Below are 25825 nucleotides of genomic sequence, written 5' to 3' on the forward strand. Positions count from 1 at the left end.
GGGAAGATCGACTGTCACTTCTCTGCTCTGATGTACACGAGATCAGACACACTCAACACACACACACACACACACACACACACACGTAAAATACACTGTTTAGACATGTATACAGACTGATTCTTCAGACAAAGGAAGAGTTTTATTTTTGTAAATAAAGCTGGCCTCTCTCTCTGACACACACACACACACACACACATGCACATACACACACACACAAAGTTAACAGGATGTACCCGGTGGTAAGTGGAATAAAGCAGGACAGTTTTTCAGTGTTTATGGAGAGTTTAATAAACTCCTTATTAATCATAATAATATAAATAATAATAATAATAATAAATAATAAAAATATAAATAATACATTTTATTTATAAGTGACTTTCAAGACACCCAAGGAAATCAAAAAATTGTAATTGTACATTTCACATAGTATCAGGAAAGGGCTAGACCACTGCTTCCTGCCTCTCCTCCTCCTTCCTTCTCTGCAGCCTTTATTGTATTTTCCTTAGATTTTTCCTCCTTGAATCACTCCATCATTCTTCTTGTTTGCTTTTCCTCAGTCCGTCCTTATGCCTCTTACTTCCTTTCTCCCTCCCATCTTTCCCTCCAATCCTCATTCATTTCATTCTCCATCACTTCATATCTTCTTCACCCTCCTTTTCATCTTTTCCTCCAACACATTTTTTTCCTTCAGTCTTTTGTGTCGTTTTTATGTTCTCTCCTTCCATCCTATCTTACTCACTTACTCCATGATTCACCTTAAAGTTTGAATTTAATTAATCCTGTATCAGGTCATATTCCCCGTGAGACAAATGTCCCAAACATCATTTGTTTGTGCTTTATTCTTGATTATGATGTTAAAAACTGTCACTTAGATTTATAGAAACATTTTTCAGTGATTTTTTGTTTTTTGTTTGATGAACTTGTAGGGAAATTTTCAAGGGGGGGGGGGGGGGGTTCAGACTCCATTCACACTCACATTCACACATATAGGCAATTCAGAGGTGCCAGTTAACATGAGGAGAACATTTAACAGGTCCCAGCCGGCCCCCAGCAGGTTCAAACCCAGAACCCAGGAGACAGTGCCTACCACTGCACCAAGAAAACTCAACTATATTACTCAGTGTATAACATTTTTACCAACTTGCATCAAATATACATTAAATAAGCAGTTATAGTAGCAGTTAAATAGTAATTATTATTATTATTAGTTATAGTATATATATATATATATATATCACACTTCACATTTTAACAAGACAAAAATAAATTTACAAATTAACACAATGTTAACATTCAGTCAATTATGTTTAACAACCAGCTGCATTTATAAATTCTTGTTGGTATAACTAACTTCCTGAAAAATAGCAGAGGAAGCTTGAAGGCCTGTTGGTGCCTCTGACTCTGTAATGTGTTTTATATTAGTTTCCACAATAGTTAATATCTATAAAATCACTGTTCAGCCATTTAATTTGACAACAGAGCTTCCTTAAACCTCACATTAACCTTTACAGCTCACATACAACAGTTACTCTGAAACGTACTTAACAAAGCTTTACGTTCAGACACTACACAGTACTATCACAAGCAATGAGTGTGCTAATAGAGTCTCCAGTAATCACAGTTTCCTAGATCACAACCCTCAGTACTTTTAAAGTGCAGCTCACTGTCTCATTCATAAACACAGTCCATTAAACCTCCAGAAGAATTCACAATTAAACTTTAAACCCACAGACTGGAACAAGCAGGATGAACACACATTACAGAGAGTCTTACATAAGCTGTGTCAGGTCATGTTTGATTATCTGAGCCCAGCGAATGTACCTGTTGGTTAGTTTTAGCTTCCCTGTTTTCCCTGTTCTTTAGTCCTTGTTTGCAACAAACAATAAACTTATTACTTGTGTTAATATGACCCTGTTAGAACTGCAGCATCTGAGTTTGTTGGTTGTCAGATTTTATGTTACCACACAGCCTCAATAACCAACTCCAGCTCAACCAATGACATTATTTCTGGAAGCATGCTTAAATGTCACATTAATAAGTTACACGGTCTTATTGTAATTACATACAATTTGCCACTGTTAAATGTACCTGACCAAATCTGGCATTAACATTACATTAGTATTACATTGCCTGTGTGAAGTTTTGAACATTAATATTGCATATTGTTACCCCACCAACGTGGTGGACGTTTATTTTCAACCCTCACCTTCAAATGTATTGTCACCCTAAAGTTAACATTTCTCTATCACATTTTGACTGTGGTGCATGTTAGTTTAATAACTGCTGCAAGCATGCACTCCCGTTAGCACAGCTAGGAATGTGGGTGTCTTGCTTGAGGGCTAACCCAAGGTCATTTGCTGGCTAATTAGCTAGTTAATGAGCTAAGCTAACAAGCCAGGTAATGGTGAAGGCAGACACCGATATGCTCATTAGTGCTAACATATAAAAGGATACTATAATTTCACTCACTTCAAAAAACTGAAGCAAAGACTTCTTGGATGACTACACAGCAAGCCAAATTATTTGTCCAATGATTACATGAAAAATCCTCCAAAAGGCACCAACACCACAAACATGGCCGAAAGGTCAAGGTGAGTGACTCAAATTAGCTGGAGCTAGCCAACTGTGATGGCACCCACCTGTCACTCAAAGCAGCCACGCCCACAATTATGCATAGTTTTAAGCCTAATGAAATGTGAACAGGTGAGTTACATAAAGTTCACCTCACTTCAGCTACCGAGACCAAAACATGTGAACATGTTTCTTTCTGCTGTAAAGTTGGACATTTGAACATGGGAGTCTATGGGGACTGACTCACTGCTGGAGCCAGACTCTAGTGGTCATTAGAGGAACTGCAGCTTGACTACATGCGGTTTCTGAAAATCATGCTGATGCTACCAGGGGCCTAAACCACTCTGCTCCTCCCAGCTCTCCCTCCGCCTGCTCTGTTACACTCCGCCCAACCCTCGACCTACCTGACAGCAGCTTGCTAGCCTGAATCAGACATAGTGACATTCCAGTAGATAAAGTAGCTTGAAGCCTCAGTGCGAGAGGAGTAATATACCAGAAGTGTGTTTACCTGTTGATTGACAGCTGTCAGCTCCCACCCCCTGATTTTTGCCTTCTCTGATTGGTTGGATGGGCGAGGCTCTCTGCACTGCTGCATATCTTACTGTGGAGAACAATGGAACTGTTTTTTGACACAGTGCTTTTGAAAATTCAGCACACATCTCCAGAAAATTTCTACTGTTTAGGGCACAGGGGTTTTCGGGACAGCTGCTGTAACAGAAACACCTTTCAGCTGCAATTTTGCTTTTTCTTCTTCTGTGAACTGAAACCTGCATATTTTACCCCTGGGTCCCTGAGAACCTGTTCAAAACATTGTATTATAAATATGCAAAACTGAAGCTTTACTCTCTGACAGTGGTGACGTGTTGCTGGCAGCTGCTGTATAATTTTCGGGGTAAATGACATGTGAAAAGTGCTAACGTGTTGAGTGGCGATGCACATATTAATGTTTTCCTTTTGTTTGCGGCACTGAAGGAAAAGCAAAGAGGGAAGAGGGTTTCAAGGAAAAGAATGGCTGAAGACGGGGAGGAAAGGATGAACTGCAGGGAGAGGAAGATGAAAGGAAGGCTTTTGATTAATTTAAATTTATACCTTTGACTTTCCTTCGCTTTTACCATCCTTTATTTTTTCCTGCTATTCTTAATTCCCTGCTCTCTTTACTCCTTTACATGACACTGCATTGCTGCACTGTTTTCTACAGAAACGTGACTTTAATATTTAACCACATCCATGGTCTTTCCCTAACCTTAACCAAACCTGCGGCTTAAACCACAGACAGGACAGTGGATGCAAACCCCAGGCTCCTGTAAATCCAATACCGTTAATAAATGTAGTGATTCATTAATTTAAATAAAAGGTACCTCTGAATGTGACCCAGCCAGCGATCACATTTCACAGAAAAAGTCTTTGCTGTTGCTGTTTAGTTGTATATAACCATAATTTGTAGGAGACAGGGTTGGACAGACAACTAGGATCTGAAGTAGTGTTGTGCACAGGTAGGGGCATTTTGGTTATTGGCTTATAATATTAATGATTATCGGTGATAATCACCAATACATATATAGATGTTTACTACCAGTAGTAACCTCGGGGCACCACCCTGTCACCAGGGACCAATGACCAAATGGCTCAAAATACAGTCTCAGAAGGTTGGTTGAAGGGTAAATTTGAACACTGACTGTTGTGAATCCAGCTGTTATCACAAATATAATCACAATAATCACAGACAACGACTAGTTAAATTATAACAGGATTTATTAATAAGAGTAATAATTATTCAAAATAACATCACTTAATATTAAACCGATTATAATTCAACTAGAACTAAAACAAACTGGTTACTAACTAGATAATTACAGGCAAAACACATATGTAACAACCGTGTGTGTGTGTGTGTGTGTGTGTGAGAGAGAGAGAGAGAGAGAGAAGATGGTGATGAAGTCACGTGAGTGACGTGTCAGTAGGAGCCAAGATGGCGGCAGCGTGACGTGAGTGACGTCGCTAGAGCCAAGATGGCGGCTGGCCGCAGAGTGTGAATGGCGTGAAAACGTGCGTGAACAGCGAGAACAAAGGGAGGGGCCTTGAGCTTTACGTGTCTGACACGATCACACTCTAGGGCCTGAATGTGAGTGAGATGTAGATGAGGTGCGTGATTGGGGGAAAAGAGGGAGAATAAAGGTGAAGAGAGGAAAGAGTCCACAAGAGGTCGTCACCACAGTTAATAATCACCACAATATCACTACACAATAACGGAGCCAGAGAACCGGAGTTGGTCTGGTCGGATATTGGTCTTTTAACTAGTGATATTTGGCTTATTAAGCTGATCACAGTGAACGATCTAAAACAACAGGACATGCAGCACTTATAAGTTATGAATACAACATGCTACACTAATTGTGTCTCTGCCCAGATACTGTGAGTTGCTCCAATCCTTCGGAGTTAGAAAAATAAAGTCCGCTCTGGTTCTCCACAGCTCGGTCCTTGGCTGGGAGCTCAGCGGTTCGTGTCCCGCTCTCCTGGCAATGACAGTGATGAGTTCCTTGGCGGCAGCGGGAATATCACAGATGAGGGACGGTGAACTTTGTCCTTAACAAAGTCGGTGTGCTCGTCCTCACAGACGTAAAATCAGCTGATTGCACAGCGATCTACCTCGGATCCGAAAGATGAAAAAAACAAAAAGCAAACAAACAACAGCAGTCTGTGCGCTCGGCCCGTGAGTTGAAGACTGTGACCTGGGCTTTAAGAAGTGGTGTCAAAAGGTCAAATGTTTGCAGATTGCTCCCTTTCAGCAGCCGAGTCACGGAGAGAGCTGGAGTAGCTCTCTACTGTAACTGGTGCACGGTGCTTTTATCACCTGAGTGACGTCACCGGGGATCCCTGCTGAGAGTGCCTGGCCTCGGCCAATAGCGGCGCTGAGTTTACTTTTTACTCAGGTTAATGGAGGGACGTGTAGGTCTCTCCATTGTTCTCTTCAGGATTCATGGCCTGAGACTCAGGCTTTTGGAGGGACATGTAGGCCTCTCCATTGTTCTTTTCAGAACCCATGGCTTGAGATTCCAACAGTAGCTTCCTCGTCCCTCCATTCTTTCATCATTTTTATGTCTTTCTTCTGTCCATGTTTTCTCCTTTCCCATCCCTTTTTTGTTTCTGAGTGCCTTCGCCATCATCTTTTTTTTCTATAAATTCTTGGGCTGTTTATCAGTGTGTCTGTCACTTTCGTATTTATCTCTTGCATGTCTGTCTGTTCTATTTCCTCCTTTGTTCATGTCTTTTTGTCTCTGTCTACCTGGTATCCTCTCATGGTTCATGTCTCTGAATCAGGTTGATTTGCTTTCCTCAATATTTCAGCCATGGTTATGATGAAGAAATGATCACAGGCTGTTTTCATCTGTCAGTCAAATGATGAATCTCTCTCAGCATGCAGTGTTTTCTCCTGATGGAAAATTAAAGAGGCTGGCTGTGCGCTCAGAGACGCTGCCCACGACCTGAAACTGTCACAGGAATGATCGTTGTAAAAACACAGAACAGGCTATTATTTCTGGCTTCTCAAAGCCATGACAATTTGAACCAGGAATGCAGTTGTGTTTTCCTTCATTGATGAAACTTGGCATTACATAACTAGATAAAAATAATACGGCTTTTTACAAGTTGTACCTCATGGCTTTTTGGCTCAAGCTTAGAAATATAGAGAGGGGCAAGCGCCATCCTGGCCTTAAACAATTTATAATAAATCCAACAATAAATGGACAGCCAATGCAAAGATGCTGAAACAAGGGTGATATGAACACATTTTTGGTCTGAGTTTGGAGCTGAGCTGCAGCAGTTTGAGCTAACTGTAGGTGGTAGATTGATTTCTGACTGAGACAGATAAACAGGGAGGAAATAAAAACATGGATTAGTTTCCATAGATCTGTGGCTTAACCTTGTTGATATTTCTTGAGTAACACTATTTAACATGTTCAAAACATGAGTCCTTGTCAAAAATGACACCAAGATTTTTGGTTGAGGACTGAACAGAATTTGCTAGTTCACCTAGGTTTGGTATGATTTAGTTCTTTGTGCGGGGGTACCAACTAGAAAGACCTCAGGTTATGTGTGATTTAATTGGAGGAAGTTGTCTGACATCCAGGATTTTATTTCAGGGTTGATATGTTAAAGTGGTCAGCAGGTCTGTTTGGGAGATAAAGGTGAGTGTCATCAGTGTAACGGGGAAACTGGATATTTGCTTATGAGAGAGAGGGCAAATATAAAATGAAAATAAAATGTGACCCAGAGCTGAACCCTGGGGGACAGCACAGAATACATTTTTGGGAAATTGTAATGAGCGAGTCATCAATGCAGAGAAACATCTATTGGATATGGAGGACCTGAACTAACTTACGGTCACATCAGTGGTCGTTGAGCGCTGAAGTTGAAGGCAACTGGACTTCTTTTGATTCTTGAAGACGTTTCGCCTCTCATCCAAGAGGCTTCTTCAGTTCTAAAGACCAGTGTGGTTACATCAGTGATTCCTGCCTCAATGAGTATTTTATTATACTGGAACAAAAGCATCTCAGTACTGTGGAAAGATCAAGAGTCAGACGGGAATATTTTGAATATATAATTATTTTCATATGTGTTAGTAATTGTTTAGTAATCTGGGAAGAAAGCCTTTCTAATGTGTAGCCTTTCAGCTCAACACAGCAACAATGTAGCACAGTAGGACCATCCAGTAGTCGCCTCTTAGTCGGTCAAGTCTTGGCATGCAAAATTATCTGCTACAGAAATCTATCAATAAATCGAGGTACACAGCCCGCCGGCGGGGGAAGATGTATAAAGGTGCAGGCTCTGGGTTTAGAAATCTGTGCACAGTTTATAAGCCATGCTCTTGGATTCCTAGTCTGTGCCCTCTGATTCATCTGCTCAAAGGACTGGATTTGAGTGAAAAGAATTGTAAATACATCACACAATTAAAGGGGTGAAACGTCCAATGCACAACACAATATAGTATAAAATCTACCCTGAAATCTTGAGTGCAAAGACCTTGGTTTGTGAGAGAAAAGCAGTAAATACAGTGTTACACGATGAAAGCATGGATCTTGTTTGTTCTCAGCTGACCCCGGGGGGCCTCTGTACAATGTCACAGAAATAGCACCACTCATAAACATTCAGTGTAGGCATCTTACAGTACAGGGATCCTCTCTAGTACTGCAGTGTGTTGTCAGTTGGTTCCTTGAGTGGGCTGCTGCACTGTACAAAGCGCGGCTGCAGCTGAGTTCCACCTCTCTTAATACCCTGACATGAATGCACTGTAAACTGTCTGGGTGCTGCAGTGTGGTTCCACCTTTTTCTCCACGTCAAGTAACATGAAGTGAATCAATGTCACACAAAATCTTGAAAGCCAGAGAGGAACTTCACACATTCTGCGATCAGAAAAATTCAAAAACATCTAGTGGTCGTAGTAATGATGACAGGAGCAAAGGGAAAAGTGCGGTGATGTAGTTGGGGGATGTAGTCAGGAGGTTGGGGTGGATGGATGAATATGACACAGGAGAGCCGTGTTCGATTCCCATGTGAAAGTAGCAGTTTATGTTGTTTCTCTTGTCCATGACAGTTTGTTGTTATTATTGTAACCATGACAACAAAGATCGTCTAATGTTGAGGAAGTACCGATTTTAACCCCAATCACCATCTTTTCCTAAACCTAACCAAGACATGACTGTTCTTATAGTAACCATGACGTAACAATGACGACCAAGGTCTGCAACACCTGCCGCCGTAGGGGCACTATTTAAAAGTGACTCTGTAACTTCACATTCATTTTTAATTATGATTAAAACAACATTGATGAATTGTTTCCATCTGATTTTGCGGTTTCTTGAATATTAAATCACCTCATTGCAAAATAAAAGCAGAGAGAGTCTGTATAGCATCAATGTTTCTCAGAAATGCTAACTGCAGTAGTGACAGCAGACTGTCAGTGTGTAAATGAATCCCTGTGTTGAAGAGGGTTATCCCCAGACTGCTGTCACTGCAGTACTCTCTGAAAGGAATCCGATGCTGGTGGTGGGGTAGAGATTCACATCAGTGTTGGGAGATGGATGACAGATGCACCTGATTGGAGTAAATATAAAACACAGATTAGTGATTAGCTGCTGTGTGGGCAAGACACAAATGGTGGAAAGTGGGAAATTTGCGTGATTAAATGAGAGAAACCATGAAAGAGCTGCTGCACCACTACGCTTTTCAACAGACAGGATTAGACAGACACACACCTGGAGCTACATCTTCAATAATAATAATAATAATAATAATAATAATAATGACTTTAGTTATGTAGCACTTTTCTTGACAAATTTACAAAGTGCATCACAGAAAAATAAAACCAGATAAGAAAGAAGGCCAAAGAGCCTGAGCATATTAAAACGAGTAGAGTAAAAATTGAATCAAACATCTGACCTGACATGTGGAGAGGCAATAAAATATGTAAGAATGATAATTAGGGATAAAACAATATAAATAAACACATATCAAACCTCACCACAGGCTGACACAAAGACAAAGATGCTTTTTAAAAGGAGATTTAAAAGAAGAGTGTCTGGTTTCAGTCAGGAGAGAGTGGGGGCTAATAGCAAAACCTATGGTCACAAACCTAGACCTTGGGGTGACCAGCAGGACTCAGGACTCAACAGATCTCAGGTGGAGAACACCTCCCATATCTGACTAATACACTGGTCCAGGGGTCATCATGAGGTCCTGAGGAAAGCACTGCTGAATGGGCTCAGTCAACTCAGGACTGCATGTTGATCCATCTCTGACACCCAGAGTGCTCTTTGGTTTACAGCTGACTGTGGCTCTGTGTCAGGAACCTGGTCTGCCCTGTAGGGTTTGGAGGTTACTTGTTGATGAGGAGTGGGACATGGTTGTTTTAGGCACTTCGACATCTGAACTGTTGTTTGAGAGTGGCCATGAAAACTCTTATTAGTGCTTATACTTGTTGCTTCTTTGCTGCTAAAACATAGATTGATCATCATTACCACAGAGGACACACAGCTGATAATAATGACAGTAGACTTGTTCACAGGTGGATGGAGAATCCCTGCTCCTTCCATCTGACAGGAGCCAGTTGAGGTGCTTTGGTGTCTTGGTGTCCTCCTGAGGTTTGTAGGCAGGTCCCATCAGGAGGAGACTCTGGGGCAGGCCCAGAATGTGCTGAAGGGATAACATGTGCCATCTGGTCTGGGAAGGTCTCACTCTGGACTACTACACTGATGAGTATGCGTTCTGTGGCTCAGACCCAGATAAGAGCTTCAGCCATTTCGACTTCTTACTTTGAGCCAAGAAACAATTGATCAGTATTTGGAGGTGACCCTGCTTTAGAAGAAGGAATGAGATGAGATGATTCTGTATTTTAAAGGTTTTGTTTTCAGGGTGAAAATAATTGAACCTAAAATAAAACTGACAGGAATATTTCAGTATTTAGATTCAAAGTGTCACATAAGTTCATAACAGAGTTAATTGTTATTCCAATAATGAAATATAATCTGTAAATGAGGATTCTGGAAATGAATAAGGCACACACACACACACACACACACACACACACACACACACACATACAGACATACAAAGGAGGAGAAACAATGACAGAGACATCTCTCTCTCTTTCTCTCCCTCGCTCTCTCTCTCTCTCTCTCTGTCTGTCTCCATGCTGTTTATATTCTGAAAGGAGCTTCTTTAATGAACTGATCCAGTAGTCTGGACGTTGTCAGCTGTGTGTGTGTTTGTGTGTGTGTGTGTGTGTGTGTGTGTGTGTGTGTGAGAGAGTTTTATGTGTGTCATAAATGGAATGTGAACAGCGTCTGGTTACTTGGCATCGTAAATGTTGCAATTATAAAAGATATTTCCACCAAAGACAAGAAGTGAGAGAGATAGAGACAGAGGAGGGAGGTCGGCTCACAGAGTGGGACGTGACTGTTAGATGTAAAAAAACAAAAAAAAAACCAAGAGGAGGTTTTTACAGTGAAACAGGAAAGACGTCTTTTAAGTTCTCCTCTTGTGTCCCCAGGTTAAAGGATCAGATGAACATTTCGGAAAACATGCTTTTTTTTTTTTTATCTCTAGGAGTCAGATAAGAAGATGGACGTCAGTCTCACACCTGTGTGTCACAGGTCTGCAGTCAGAACGTGGTTAACTTTGGTTAGCATGAAGACAGGGAGCAGAGGGAAACAGCTGGAGTCCTGTCAGTGAAGTTACCAACCACGTTAGGGCTAAATACTGATCATTCAAATCAGCAGGATTTATGTTGTTAGTTGAATCAGTATCAGCATTTTTTAATAGTGCAATTTTACAGAAAGCAGCACAGGTAGTTTTTCCACCTTTCCCGGTTTTCCTGGTATTGTTTCCTTTGTGAAGCAACTAGCCTGGAAAATTTATATTCTTTCCTGGGACACAAATTGTCCTGTTTTTTTGTGAAAATGCACATCTAATCTAGAATTTAATACTTTCACATAAAACCTTGTTTGTTCCCTCCTACTGTCATTCTGTTTTCTTCCTGGTTGTGTCCAATCCTTTGTCTATCAACGTGTGAAAACAGTGAAGATTGGCCAGTGGCCACGCCCATACTTTTATTTGATTGGTATCAGAAATACAAAAGTTTACCTTATTGCCTAGAAACTAATGTGCGCATCCACATCCATGACCCCACTGTGAATTCAGAGTGTTATTGAAAAAAAAAAACAAAAACGTATTAATACTTACCTAATACTTACTAATAATACCTATTAATAAGCCAATTTATTTTGTGGGTAGAATGGATGAGGAGGATCTCAAAATCAGTCGAGTTGTGTTAGCATCAAAAAAAAAGTTTTATAATGTATTATTTTAAAACATACGTACCTCCTGCTGACCCCTGTCTGTACCATCCTGAACTTTAAAGGTTTTCTTTCTTTATTCAGTGGTGAGCAGATACAGACTGAGGCAGGGTGGAGCCCTGACACAGATGCTGTGGACACGAAGGGTTTTTAACTACAAAATTAACTGCGATGGAAATAAAGAGTAATGGAAATGCAGGGCTGAGTTACAGAGAAGTTTCATCATTGTTGCTGCTCAGCTGTGAAAAAAGTTAAACCACTCACTCACCCTCACTCACGCCTGAACCACACACTGCTTACCTCACCTGTGTGTGACGACTAACTGGATCAACTGTTGAGGCTCACACGTGTGTCTGCTGCTCTATTTACTGAAGAAAGAGAGTCTCTCTGACTCCAGCAGCGTCTGTGTTGTATGTGTGTTCTGGGGTGTAATGATTTGATGCAAAATGTGTTCAGTGCTAAGGGCTAAATGTATCAGGAGACAGACATACACATTATGAGAGGACGTAGGGACAAAATCATGACTGTGCACATATGTGTACACACCTAGAGGGAGAAGGAAGCAGTACTTCCTGTTCTCTTCAGTTCAACCTGGAGGTGAAGCATCATTTTGTTAGTCCCCTTTTTCTGAGCAACTTCTGGATACATCCCAGCAAGCTCCATCAACGTCGTCACTCAATAAAAGACTTGATGAGGGCGTGTCCTGTTCAACCCAGTTAGACAGAGACTGTTGGACTCATTCATGGTCTGAAGACCTCAGAATCAAAACAGCTGAGGTCACAGTGAATTTGAAACTAAATGCTCTGGATGAGAAGCTTTGTGCTTAAACTTTGTTGTGAGTTTACAAATCAGCCCTTGAATGTCATTAATAAAGCTCCATTAATCTCCATCCTCTGACATGTTATTTTGTTCGTAACACCTTTTACTGATGTCACTCTGAAACACACCTTGTTGTCATTCTTACATCTGATTACACTCGCTCTCAGTGTGACACAGCACAGGTCCCCAGCCTGATGAAAGACACCATAAAACAGAGAGAAAATCAGGGTGAGTGTGTGTGCATGTCTGTTCATACACACACACACAACATAAGAGACACACCATCACACAGGTTTTAACATACACACATTTACATCATGTATGAACAAACATGCACAGAACACATACACACTCTCTTACACCCACACACACTCTATAGGAGTTAGTGAAGCAGAACAAGGTGTCATTTACACTGTCAGACACAGTGTCCGCTCCATTATCTCCGCCCACAGCCTGAAAACCAGTCAGTGAACATTTGACACGTCCAGGATGAGCTATATGAGCAACATTTCCTCATCACATTAACAGGAGACATGATCCAGTCACAGTGACATCTCCCTCAAGCTCATCAGCTGCCACAGTTTAGTTGTGCAGACAGTGAGGCTGAACTTAGTGGTGGTGCTTCGAGCTAAATGCTAACACCAGCATGCTAACATGCGCAAGTGCTGATGATTAGCTGGCACAATGTTTACAATCTTAATTTATTGTTTTAGCATGCTAACATTTGCTAATAAGCACTGAACAGAAAGCACAGCTGAGGCTAATGGAAATGTTGTTAGCTTTGCAGATATGGAGCTAAATAAAAAGTGAAGGGGTCCATACTGAGGGGGACGTACACATTAGTACCAAACTTCATCCATCCAGTGGTTGATGAGATGTTCCTGTCCAGACTACAAATGATGTCTGAGTCACATATTGTATTGCATTTTGTATATGCGGACATGACTTGGTGAAAACCTAAGACCCAGGTCAGGTCAGGTCCTCAGAATTTCAGGAGCCTGTGTACACTTGGTCTTCCTCAATGTTTAACCAACAATACCACACAAAAGAGGCTGGTCCGCCTTACTTCACGTGGTAGAACTTGATCCAGGTGCAGGAATGATTTTATGTGAAACAAATAATCTGAAATCAAGGTCGCCTTATTGTCTTTTTTTTTTTTTTTTTTTTGAGTTTTCAACCACAGCTCATGTAAGTGTCGACAATCCAGCCACATGAGGGAGTCCCACTGCCTCTGGTGGTCTGTGCCAAGTTAGAGGTCTCCATTCTGGTCTTAAAGGTCGTCCAGATGTGTTTCAAACTCTGTAAAAATCCTCTGCTATGATTCATATTTTGTTGAACATGGTTTTCCCACATTAAAAACGGAAAACTGGTCTGAAGCTCATCTACTCTGACTTCCTGATTGAGACACCTGGATCAGGCCTTGGCCCCGCCCACCACCTGCTTGCTCCAGGTGTCCAGGTAAAAGAACAGAGAGGATGAAGATGTTAGAGGAGGAAACATCAGAGAGACTCAGCCTCATGTTTGAGCCTCAGTCAGACCCAGACTCAGATGAGGAGTCTGTTGAGACCAGAATCAGAGACGAGCAGACGGATCGGAACGGTTAGCATAGTTAGATTGGTTCCTCAGGTTCTATGACGTATGAATTCCTGGCTGACTGAATCTGTTTTGATGAGGCTCTCATTGGTTCACTGCAGTTCAAGGTGGAAACACTTAGTCATGGTGTTGACTGATTATTTCACTCATCATATGTCTTTATGATAGAAAAACATCATGTGGATGTTAAGGAGGTGAAACATTTGATCTTCATCAGAGGGTCTTTAAGTCTTGGAAGGATTCTCATCATCCACTACGTAATCTTTATGAGGCACTCAGTAGCGCCATAATGCACAGGTTTACCGGCACTTAAGATCTGGGCCTTGTCTCCCTGAGGCATGTTCATCCTGGCATCAGACCTGTATTTGTCAGGACTGCATACTCTTCAAGGTGGAAGGGGGTTGGTGGTGGTGGGGTGGTCTAGTGTAATGTGAAGGTGCCTCTGGTAGCCCCTGGTGGCCCCCGGACCTGCTTCACCTCCCGCTCTCTGTCCCCCTCCTCACTGTTGTCAGTGCTGGTGTAAAACTGAGATGATGGACTGGACTATTCCTGATCGACCGGTGTTCCACACTGAAGTCATGTGATGACACTTGAACCTGTTCAGTTTACTCATGAAGACCATGAGATGTGTTTAAAGCTCAGAGGAAATTTTATTACACATTCTGACCGCAATGCTCCAAATATTAGATTACAATAGTATCATCTAGTATAATAAGAAATACAACCTAGTGTAACTCCAGACACACTGGATGGTGTGCGTCCATACAAGTCTGCTCCATCACTGGTACGTAGCTCGGTCTGTCTACATATAGTTTGCAGTGCACATTAATTTTTTGTATTTTGTCATTTTAAATTGATTTTATATTTGATTTATTTTTGAAAGAAAATGTCTGTAAAATGCCACTGTCTCCACATGCAGCTGATTAAATGGTTAAAAAAAACTATCTTTATATATATAAATTTCATGTCTATAACATGTTCAGATTCAGTCTAGACATAGAGACGACAGTGAAAGGTATTGCTGCTATGATGTCACTATGACATCAACAGGTCTTTTGTCTGTCTGTTTTTGCAGCAAGATGTGTGCGTCACACTGCAAAAATAGGCGAGATGCAGAATCTCTAGATCACGTGACACAGATCTGACACGTGCCCAGTGTGTCTGTTAACATGCATGCAGAAGTGAAAACCAAGACATTCTACAGCCGCCACACACACAGGTGACACATCCAGTGTGTCTCCAGCCTAAGTATGTGAAGAAACAGATTCAACATTAACCATCAACAGAAGCAGAATATTAAATATATTCATCCTGATGTAGTGTCCACTGAGCTGCAGCTTCCTGCATTACTGCCTCAGGATGAACCAGGTGGAGACACTAATTTAAATTCTGGTGGAAAAATGAGACTAAACAGGAGTTTTCAGTTGTGACAAAGGGCTCAGTCAAAAACAAAACACACACAAATGAACCAGAATGAGTCTCTAGTCATGAATTAGCCATTGTGTTTATCCCTGCAAAGGGAATAAGAGCTTTTACAACAGAGTGCAGATGCTGGCTTATATGTTACCACACACACACACACACACACAGAAACATTTACTCTCTTTCCTCTCCCCTGCTCTCCTCTCTGGCTCTTACTCCACCTCCTCTCTTTCTTCAGTTCACCTCCTCTCTGACCGTCGCTTATTTTTATGACTCCACGCTGGCGACAATCAGAACCGGAGGCTCTGTGTTTTCAGGTTGTCCTCCATCTGTCTGTCCGTCCTGCCCATTCACATGAACACCAAATCTCTCTAATGCTGTGAGGAATTTTCATTACATTTGGCACAAACATTCCCTTGGACACAAGGATGACCTGATTAGATTTTGTTTGTCAAAGGTCAGAGGTCACTGTGACCTCACAAAACACATTTTTGGTTGTAACTTACAGATTCAAACGCTAATTATGGCACAATTTAACTCAAATGAGTATAAGGATAAGATGAAGTGATGATTTTATATCCAAAAGGTCAAAGGTCAACTTCACTGTGACATCATAATGTTCTGTAAAAACACTTCTGGCCATTAATCCATGCTGTAACTCAGGAAGGAGAGACTGTGACCATATTTCCTGTATTTCCAGTTGAAGGAAACACAAGGCAGGAATTCTAGTTTCTTCTTCTCCTTTAAACACCATCAGGGGAACGCTCCAACATCCAGCAACAAAACCTTCTGTGACATTAACTCCACATATATCCTACAGTGTCTGCTCAGTTTTAATTAGGCAGGGACTCCCAATAAACATATGGAGCCACAGAGCAATTCACACTTGGCTGCTTAAAATGATGCGACGTGAGGAGGAAGGCGTGTGGAACGCCACACTGAGGGATTTGTGAGCACAAGTGGAATGATACAGATTATGTATCATTCCATAATGATGGGGGGGGGGGGGGGGGGGGGGGGTACAGTGTGGGATTCGGGAAAAAAACCTCAGCAACATAGGCATATATAAACAAACACATCTTACAACACAGTGACTCAAGACAATTTGCTCCAGGGGAGGGGGTAAAGGGGGGAGGAGGTGATTCCAGTGCAGACAGGCAGCCAGCCGCAGCCGCTGCCATTTAAGGCGCAGCTATCGGACCCCGCCCGCCGCGCTGGATGGGAGGAAGCGGCGAAGGCGTGGGATGGGGTTGGGTTGTGAGTTGCATATGTACATGTAAGAGGTGTCCGTGAATGTGTGTGTGTGCATAGGCCTGGGGAGTCGCTTCGTCTAGTTCACAATCAGTGCCTCAGTTCGCAGGGTGTCATCGCGATAACACAGCAAGTTGCCATGGAGACATCCTTGATCGGTTCCTGGACGGAGTCAACAATCCACAGGTGTCCGTGGAGGAGGGGGGGGGGGGGGGGGGGGTAGGAGTAGAAGCGTCTCACTGCAGCGATCTCGTGGGGGAGTTGTTCCAGCACCGGTCTTGGCCAAGGCTGGTGCTGCGGGGGCCGGAACGCAGATTAGATTATGATTGTTTGGGTTAGGGCGAGCAGTCGTATTTCAATAGACACGGCTTACTCTGTTAGTCCATTCTGGTCATCTCCATCCATTCTCCTTTCCAAAGCTGCAAGCTTCTCCAAGATGTGACCCATGTTGCGATTTATGACCACAGTCTGAGCATTAACAGCTCCTTCCAAGGTGGTTCCCAAGTTGCGGTTCACAATCACAGTCTGAGTGCTTACAGCTTTACTCACTCCATCAATTATGTCGGGCAGCGTGGGGATTTGGACTGCTGTCACCGTCTTCTGAATTTTCCGATACACCAGGGCAATGCCTAATCCAATCAGCAGAAAGCCTGATATCACAGTTCCGAATATGTAGAGATCTTCGATGTCCTCAACGGAAAGAATCGCCAGGCACACTCCTCCCAGGAGTCCCTCATGTAACCAGCGGCGTACGTTCCGCCAGGGCAGACAGGTTCCCCCGAACCCGGGCTTCTCGTCGAGAAGATCCTGTCAATTGCGTTGAGAGACCAGTTGACCAATTCCATGACTGGCTCAAACCAGGAGTTCAGGTGCTTTTGGTTCCTGTTTAGCCTCTTTCTTGCCCCCCCTCAGTGAAACTGCATCCATTTAGTGCAACACGCATCACACCAACTGGCACGTGAACCAATGCACCGGACACAAATAGGCGAGGTAAGCTGTTGGGATGTGCTCATGCAGGGGGCAACTGCGTTCATCACGATGCCTCCAGTGTGTGGAATTGATAAAGAATAAATAAATATGAACAGGGACTAAGTTTGATTTGTGACGTTATGGGGGAGGTGACAAACTACTGACAGTCAAAGCCACACCTCCAGTCTTGTTTCACTGACTGACTCCAGGTCTGATAACTCCTGAGTCCAGTCAGCTTCTGTTCCTCTGTTCACTGACTGATGTTTTTAATATTGACAACACAATAATGTGTGTGTTAGTTTAAACAGATTGTGTTTGTTTATTATTATAACTTGGTTGGATGAAGATCTGATCATCATATAGGTACTCAAATGAAGGTCAGTGGAAAAGGTTCACTTACTTGTTCTTGGCCTTGTGTATCGTTAGTCCTCAGTAATCATGATTGCTAATGATTAACTTCCTGCAGCCTGCCTCTATTGATTAAGCAACATAGCCATCAGACAACAGAGGTGGTCACTGTTAATTTAATCAGCAGGGAGGCACACATCGAAAAGATCTTACATTTAATTTTCTGCCATATTTGCCCTGTTGCAGGTTGCTGCTGCTGCTGCTGCTGCTCCCACCAGCAGGAAATGTGGTGTAACTGAGAGTCAATTGATTTTATGTGGACTGATGAGAAGGCAGGTCTGAAGACGGCTTTAAACACACACTATACACAGGAGGAAGGCTATCCTACCTCACAAAGTGACGCAAACACACACACACACACTGTTTGATCCCTGTACAAGTGAATGTAGCCCTGACTGATCCCCTATGAGACACCAGCAGAGGTACACTCAGGAGGGATAAACCATCTTTTGCTGCCCCCCCCCCCCCCCCCCCCCCCCCCCGAGTCTACAATCATCACTGGACACCAACAAACCCATCAATTCATCCACTTTCTTCTGCTTATCCGAGGTCAGGTCGCAGTGAAAGCCAAGGTAATCCAGACGTCCATCTCCCCAGCAACATTAATGAGAGAGGGACCGATATCCTCTCCAACAGGCAAGGCCAGACTGAGAGCGATTCAAAAAATACCTGATGATCGGCCACCAGACATCAGGTCAGGTTGCAGAGGAAGCTGGGCAGCAGGCCGCGTCAGAGGCCTGGGCATGCCGATCCCTGGCTTCATGGACTAGACGTATATACAGTATATGTTTTTATCTCACGGAGGAATGAAAGAAGGAATTATTTTGTAACATGCTGTCCATGAGTACAGGGTCCTCAGACATTCAGGTGGATTCTGGGACAGTGTAGCAATTTAATGCAGTGATTAAAACCTTAATCCTCAAGCCATAGATTAGTTTGAATCTTGTATGTGATCCTGTTCTTCTTTCTCTACAGGTCAAAGGTCAGTGAAGGCAGTGGTACCAGTGGACGGAGATGATGTCCATGCAAAGTAAGTGTTCTGTCACCACAGCAGCCAGATCTTATTTCCTGTTTTCACTTCACAGATACATGTTAACTGCAGGTGCTTATGATTAAGATTAAGTACAATAGTAGCAGTGTTGATAGTATTAGTACTTGCACCAGCAGCACTATCAATAGCTACAGTCCAAGTAGAAATGGTAGTTGCAGAGGTAGCAGTAGTACTACTACAGGTAGCAGTATTTACAGCAGTACAAGCAGATGTAACACTAGAGGTGTCAGTATTAGTACTACCAGCAGTGGTAGTACTAGTTATCCTGACCATCCTGGTAGCGTTACTAGAAGCAGCAATAGAAGTGGCAGTGTTTCCACCTGATTTCAGCCGTGTGTTGTCTCCTGCAGTGAGCGAGGCGGACAGCGTGGTGAAGGTGGCGGAGTGGCAGCAGACCTACTACGCCTCAGACTCCGGCATCCAATCAGGAGCCACCACGGTGCGGGACGATGAGAGCAGCACAGAGTACAGTGGCAGCAAAAAGTACGCTGGTGGTACTGCAACCAGTACCACCACTGCTCCCATTGCGGCAATTGCTGGTGGAGGAGGAGACGCAGCAGCTGGAGGACTGGAGAGCCCCACAGGTCAGACTTCACTCCCTTCACTCTCTTCATCTTTTCTTGCTAACTCTTTTCTTCTGTGTTTACAACATGAACTGAGGTGACATCATGTCATATACTGGTCCATTTAACTGCTTCTAATTGTTTATCCTTTGACATGATTATTCTAGAATCCACTGAGTGTATTTTGATGAAACGTATAATCATTTGATCCATTGTTTATAAGAACTATTGATTAGTGAAAAAATGTACAGTTTGTTGTGCGTATATAGAAACCATTTCCTGCCATTTATCCATCTTCAATGTGAAATCATCTTCCTCAGTGTGAGATAATGCATCAGAGTAAACATGAAGAACTGTGTTTTATCCTCATTTCACTGTCATGCTCTGCTTCCCGCCACTCACCGTATACCCACAGAAAGAAAAGTCTCCTCCAGGAAAAAATCCCTCACAAACATGTTCTTCTTCACTGACACATTTCTTAATTACCATCAACACCCCCACCCACCCAACCCCCCACCCAACCCCCCACCCAACCCCCCACCCAACACCCCACCCAACACACACACAGCCTGCTGCCCCAAATATTCCCTACGGCATCAAATGTGGATTAATCCACATCTGAAAATAGTCCCCAGCAAATGCATCATTTCCTCCTGTTTGAGTGACATTTGAAACTAAAGTGAGCTGAGCTGTTTAAAGATGAAACTTCCCATGGCATTTGTTGACAATAAGAATAATATACATTATAGTCAGCCTTATGATATTCTCTGAATAAGATACATGTCATCATACTCCCATGTCAGCGAGGGATCACAGGCACACTGTGTCCAAAGTGCTGTGGGGAGTGAGTGAGTGAGGGAGAGAGTGTGTGTTTGTGTATGTGTGAGGACGTCTTCCAGACCTTACAGAGTTCAACAACTTGGTTTTAGAGTTCAGAGTGTGTGTGGGTGTGTGTGTGTGTGTGTTTGTGTGTGTGTGTGTGTGTGTGGGTGGGAAAATAATGATTGTGTATGGATGCAAATCATTGCCATAATTAATTGGAAACATCAGTCACTGAAAACCAAATTTTGAATTTAATCATGGCTGAACATGGTTTTATCTTCATTCATGGTTCTGTTGATGGTTTATAATGCAGCAGTGTGAACAGAGACAGGTGATGACCAGCTCATGATACTGTAGATTACCAGTGTTAGTTAGACAGAGACCTGGGGACAACAGCTGGTGATGTGGAGGTTAGCTGCTGAATGTCAGTACAACACATGACATGTGTAACCATAGTTACTGAAACCGCGGGCACTCGTGTGCGGGAGCGTACAGTCGGGGCCAAATTTACATTGATTTGATAACAAACTCCAGGTGCTGGGTTGGATCAGCTGTAGAGACTAAGTTGTAACCACCAATCGCAGAGCGGTGGTTACAACTAGGATCCAGTGTGGCACGATATTGTGGCTCGATTGTCACTGTTCATTATCTACAGTGCTGCAATGCATGAATTTGACTTTTCCAAATCTGTATAGATACAGGTCATGTAGGCTGTGGTTTTGGGGGTGGGACATTAAACTGTTTAGAGCACCCACTGTTTAAAGCACTCACCGGCAGAAATATAAATTAGTTCTTATGGCTGCAACAGTGTTGTTATGTGAGTGTTGCTCAAGTAAGACAGTGTCTTGATGCTCACCTGTCTCTTCTGCCTCTGTCGTGTCTTTTCACCAGGTGTGTGCATTAGCATCAACCCACAGGGAAGGATGATGTTGTTCAGCCTTGTTGCACATGTTTTAACACAAACTAACATGAAGCCTGAAGATTAATGGCACCACAACTTAAGGAACATTTTATTTTTTAAGAGTTAATACATGCAGCACATAAGTGATACAGAGTCTGAGAATGTGTAGAATGCAGGTTGAGCTCCTCCTTGTTCCCAGGATGGCTTAAGGACAATGTAAGTCTCTTGTTACTCACACATACACTCTGAAAAATATTGTGTATGTATTATATATTTTGCATCTTTCTGACTCGTATCGCCAAGTAGAAAAAAAGTTGTTATTGAGCAGCTTCTACAAATCAATAAGTTTCCTCTAAAGGCCGAGGATTAAGCTCCTGTAAAGCCAGAACATGTCAATGAAACCGATCTGAGGGGGGGACGTGTCACAGCTCATACGAAGTGCAGAAAGAAAATCCAGGAGCTGTTAATAATATGATATAATGAATTATATGAAAGTTATAATAATAATGAGCTGAAATGTTAATATTGTTCCTGTGTATTGATGGGAACGTCACACCTGAAGAAGCTTGTCATGGATGTGTTTGATCTTCATACCTGCCTCTGAGTCCTCCATTCATTTGGTCACACTTCGCCATGAAGCTTATCAGACTGACTCTGAACTCCTCATTGATGTGCAGAGCTCACAAATAAACAGCTAAAGTGAAGTGAAATGAAATAACAGATGTGAAGACACTTGAAATAATCAAATTATTCACTGAAACAAACATTCAGACTCAAAAGTTTGAACATTTGTGAAGTTGATGGCTTTGGTCTTGATAATAAGAATGTGCTTGTGCATGATTTGGCTGGTGATGATTCTTCACCTTTGCAGAAGGTCATGCACTGTTGTCTCGTGCCTGTGTGTGTACTCTTCGTTTTCCTGCAGGGTCAGATCCAGCTGTGGATGGCTAAATGTTTAGAAGCCTCTTTTACTATCCTGCCTTTTAAATGACACAGTCTGTGCTACTGTCCTTAATGTCCATAAAGGGATTTTGGTTCTCTGAAGAGCAACTACACACCCAGTTAAAGCTTGAACCCCCCCTAATCGTACCTTTTTCAGATAAGGCACCATTTACGAAGCTATAATTAAATGACTTCATTAATGGTTAACAGATGATTTAAAAAAATTCTTTATAACCTTATGTTCAGACTGGCAAGAACATCAAAGTGAGTGGAAGTTGGTGGCGAGCAGCAGCGTGCCTATTAGTATGGGCGTCAGAAAAAGTGTAGTTCCAGGCAACTTAATAGTAATGAGCTATGATGCAGTTTGATGGCACCAGTCAGTATGTAGAAGTGCTTGCTCCAGAGAGCACAATCGTGTTCACAGAGTGGAGGAGAAACTGATGACTGTGGTGATCCTCTTCCTTTATGACATGTCCCGGTTTGCTTACAGGGACTCAAATAAAATAAAACGATGTCTGGACAAAGGTGTCTGACACTGTAGGTTGTTCCAGGAGAGCTGGTGAAGTGTAGCCTACAATATATTTTGTGAAAATAGGAGGGAATTGCATGCTAACTAGATCCATAGCATTCAAAACAGTCTTGCTTGACAACTTGCGCTTGTCCTAACAGAATTAAATAGAACAAACAGAACAAAGATACCAGCTGACATGTCTGTTTGCTTTGCCCTCTAAATAAAATTTGCAAGACCAAGTTTTCCAACCAAACTTGCTAGCTGTCTATTTCATCTCGTGTCAGAGCGAACTTCAAACAGCGTCCTTCCTACTTCCAGAGCAATTTTTTTCACTCTTGCCACTGTTGGTCTGAACATACAGGAAGTAAGAACAAATTTGGGTTGCCAGGTTGTGGAAAATCTTCACCCAGCTTCTTTTTAGCAGAAAGAGCTGCAATTATGAATGATAATAAATCACGAAAAAGGGATTCTCACAATAATCCCTCAAGCCTTGAACTATAAATATGAACAAGCTGTTTATAGGTAGATTGTGGCAGACAATCCAAGTGCAGGTGACCAATGCACCTTCGTCATTATGGCGGTGCACTTATAAACAAGTTTGCAGAGGGTGTTTACAGTTACTTTACTGTAGTTGTGAGTGCATTGCGGTGGTAGACAAACAGCAGAAACAAGTGGAGGGAAACACACAAGATCTTGTATTAAGGAAAAAAACAGTCTTGTTCTGTTGGATGTCAGTGTAGTAATGTGAAGAAAGTTCATCTTCACAGAGAAGTGGTTCTGGAACTTTTTCACATCAAGGACACTAAACTGACAAGACTGTTTTATTACAGAATGTGTTTGAAACCCATGACCAACATAGTCATACATTCTGTCTTTGTGTTACTCATAGTGAAAATAAATTACTCTCCTTTTTGCAAGGGACCCCTGGGGGTTCCCGGACTCCACTTTTAGAACCACTGTTACAGAGTACCATGGTTGAAGGTACTTGTAAGATGGACCACAATTACGGTTGGACTGTACAGCAAATGAATGACTCACAGGCAGGTTTTGCAGGTGTAATCGATGAGGCCTTTTATTTATCCCTCGTCTGAAGCAAGCATCCCAGCATCAGACCAGCAACACACAAGTTGTTAAAATGGCGCCCTTTTATACTGTGCACCGGCCAATTACCACGGGAGACTCCACTCACAGGGGTCCAGTGCTTGTTCACAGATTAACACCTTTTTTCCTTTTCTCACAGCCCCACATACATACATATTCTCATACCCCCACACACAGACATATTCACTTCCTCACTAACAAACAAAACCCAAACCCACATTACATCTACTACAATAAAATACATGTTTCTGAATCACCCCACACCAATTTACACTTGGTTTAGCCCGGAACTATAAAACATGGGGACCGTTGTCAGGGGAAGCCTTTTGCCCGAACACCCTGCAGACAAAAGACTGGTAAGTAGTTAACCCACTTATGCTCCCTCATTGCACCTTCACAGACTTATTGCACATACACATTACATCAACCATTACATTATCTTGGCTCTGTCTAAGCTCATGGTCTTGTTCTGTAACACATAGCTGCACATTTACTCACATGTCCTTCTTTTCCAGGTGGAGCTGCGTGGCCTACACAGCACCCGCCATCCAATAACAATTAAAAGAGGACAAACCCATGGACACAAATATTCCAGCCCATTGTGCAAAGTCTAGCTATGCCATGTGCAAAAATGCAATGTTGTCAAATGTATTGTGCCAATCTTCAATAAAGTGCATGTGTTCCGATTAAGTGTCTGTGCAATTATTGAGGTGCATATGTTCCCATACCCCTAACAGTCAAAGTGCATGGTGCCATATTTACATTGTCCGGTGATGAAGCGCTCTTCGTCACAGTACTGTTTAAAGCTAAACACAGATTTTTATGGTTACAGACCATTAAACAGGCTGGACTGATGAAGCCTCCACTGTTCATCACACGAAAAGAGAAAATACATGATGTAACAAGCAGTAGTAACCACAGAACTGACGTCCTCCATAAGCTAATTCATAATGCTAAACACCATTGACCAACATTAGCAACATTAGCATGTAAACAAACCAAACTGCTCATAGACAGTTTAGCCCTAACACTTGGTGTTTATATATTTAATGAATGAATGGGACAGACACTGATGTTATATCTGTGTCTGACATTTACTTTAGCTCAGCCTCAGGACCACATGATGTCATTGGTGTGACTGAGTCTGACTGAGTCTGACAGAGGAGAGGAGACATTCCTGATCCAGAGAGTCCAGACTCTGTTCTCATTGCTCACTGATTCGCTCATTTAACTTTACCTTCAACTGAAAACCATTAAAAAGGTTTCCTCAGTTAAAGAAAGATGTTAAGGTATTTGCAATTATTAAAGAGATTTTACAGTGGTAAAATTCTACAGTTTCCATGTAGATAATTTTTTTGCTAGCATTAGCACTTGTGATACCGGTTATCATCTCAGCAATATGTCTCACAAAGTTTGGCAGACGGAAAAATTGGCAGAAGTAAAGAAAGCAAGAAAACCAAACTCACAAAAAATACTTCACCGATAACTGACTGGAAAGATCCCACAACATCAAACTGCAGAGCAGTCATTAACTGTACAGGAGCTGAAGCTGTGGAAAGTAGAGTGATCAGCTCTAGATGGTCAGACAAATCATAAACTGACTGCCAATCAAATCCATAGAGCAAAATCAATTCCTCGTCATTGAGGGTGTCCATGGTGTTCTTCCAGTCATGGAGAACTCTTCCTGGGATGTGTTCATCCTCTTCATTTATAACCATAAACTCAGAGATGTTGCAGTTAAGATAGTCAGAGGTACCTTAATTTTTTTTCCTTAGTTTGGTTACTAAGGTCTTCATGTTGGCTTAATTGACTTTAAGTGATTTCTTTTAACATTTTAAGGAAGCCATAAGACTTAAAGGCATTTTGTGCAACAGTTCTTATTTTAAGGAAATCTTAAGTTGAACTTAAAAATTTTCGCACTCACCAGAATGGTCACAGTTGACTAAATATACACTGATGTCCTGCTATATACAAACTTACAAAAATTACAGCTGCAATGAAAACTATTTTCAGTTATAGCAAGTGCAATTCATTGATTAATCCTATAGT

General features: G+C 42.2%; 1 protein-coding gene across 1 annotated transcript in view; it reads left to right on the top strand.

Moving 5' to 3' along the window:
* LOC139634726 (junction plakoglobin-like) overlaps positions 1-25825 on the top strand; it is a 152606-nt gene that overhangs the window by 59335 nt on the left and 67446 nt on the right. The window contains exons 2-3 of the mRNA XM_071501333.1: positions 18861-18915; positions 19287-19520. Coding sequence (XP_071357434.1) covers positions 18900-18915; positions 19287-19520 — 250 coding nt within the window. The 5' untranslated portion in view covers positions 18861-18899. The remainder of the gene's footprint in view (positions 1-18860; positions 18916-19286; positions 19521-25825) is intronic.

The sequence above is a fragment of the Trachinotus anak genome, unplaced genomic scaffold (genome assembly GCF_046630095.1).
Source record: "Trachinotus anak isolate AG129_WGS33_773 ecotype Australia unplaced genomic scaffold, CSIRO_AGI_Tana_v1 ptg000017l, whole genome shotgun sequence".
Classification (NCBI taxonomy): Eukaryota; Metazoa; Chordata; class Actinopteri; order Carangiformes; family Carangidae; genus Trachinotus; species Trachinotus anak.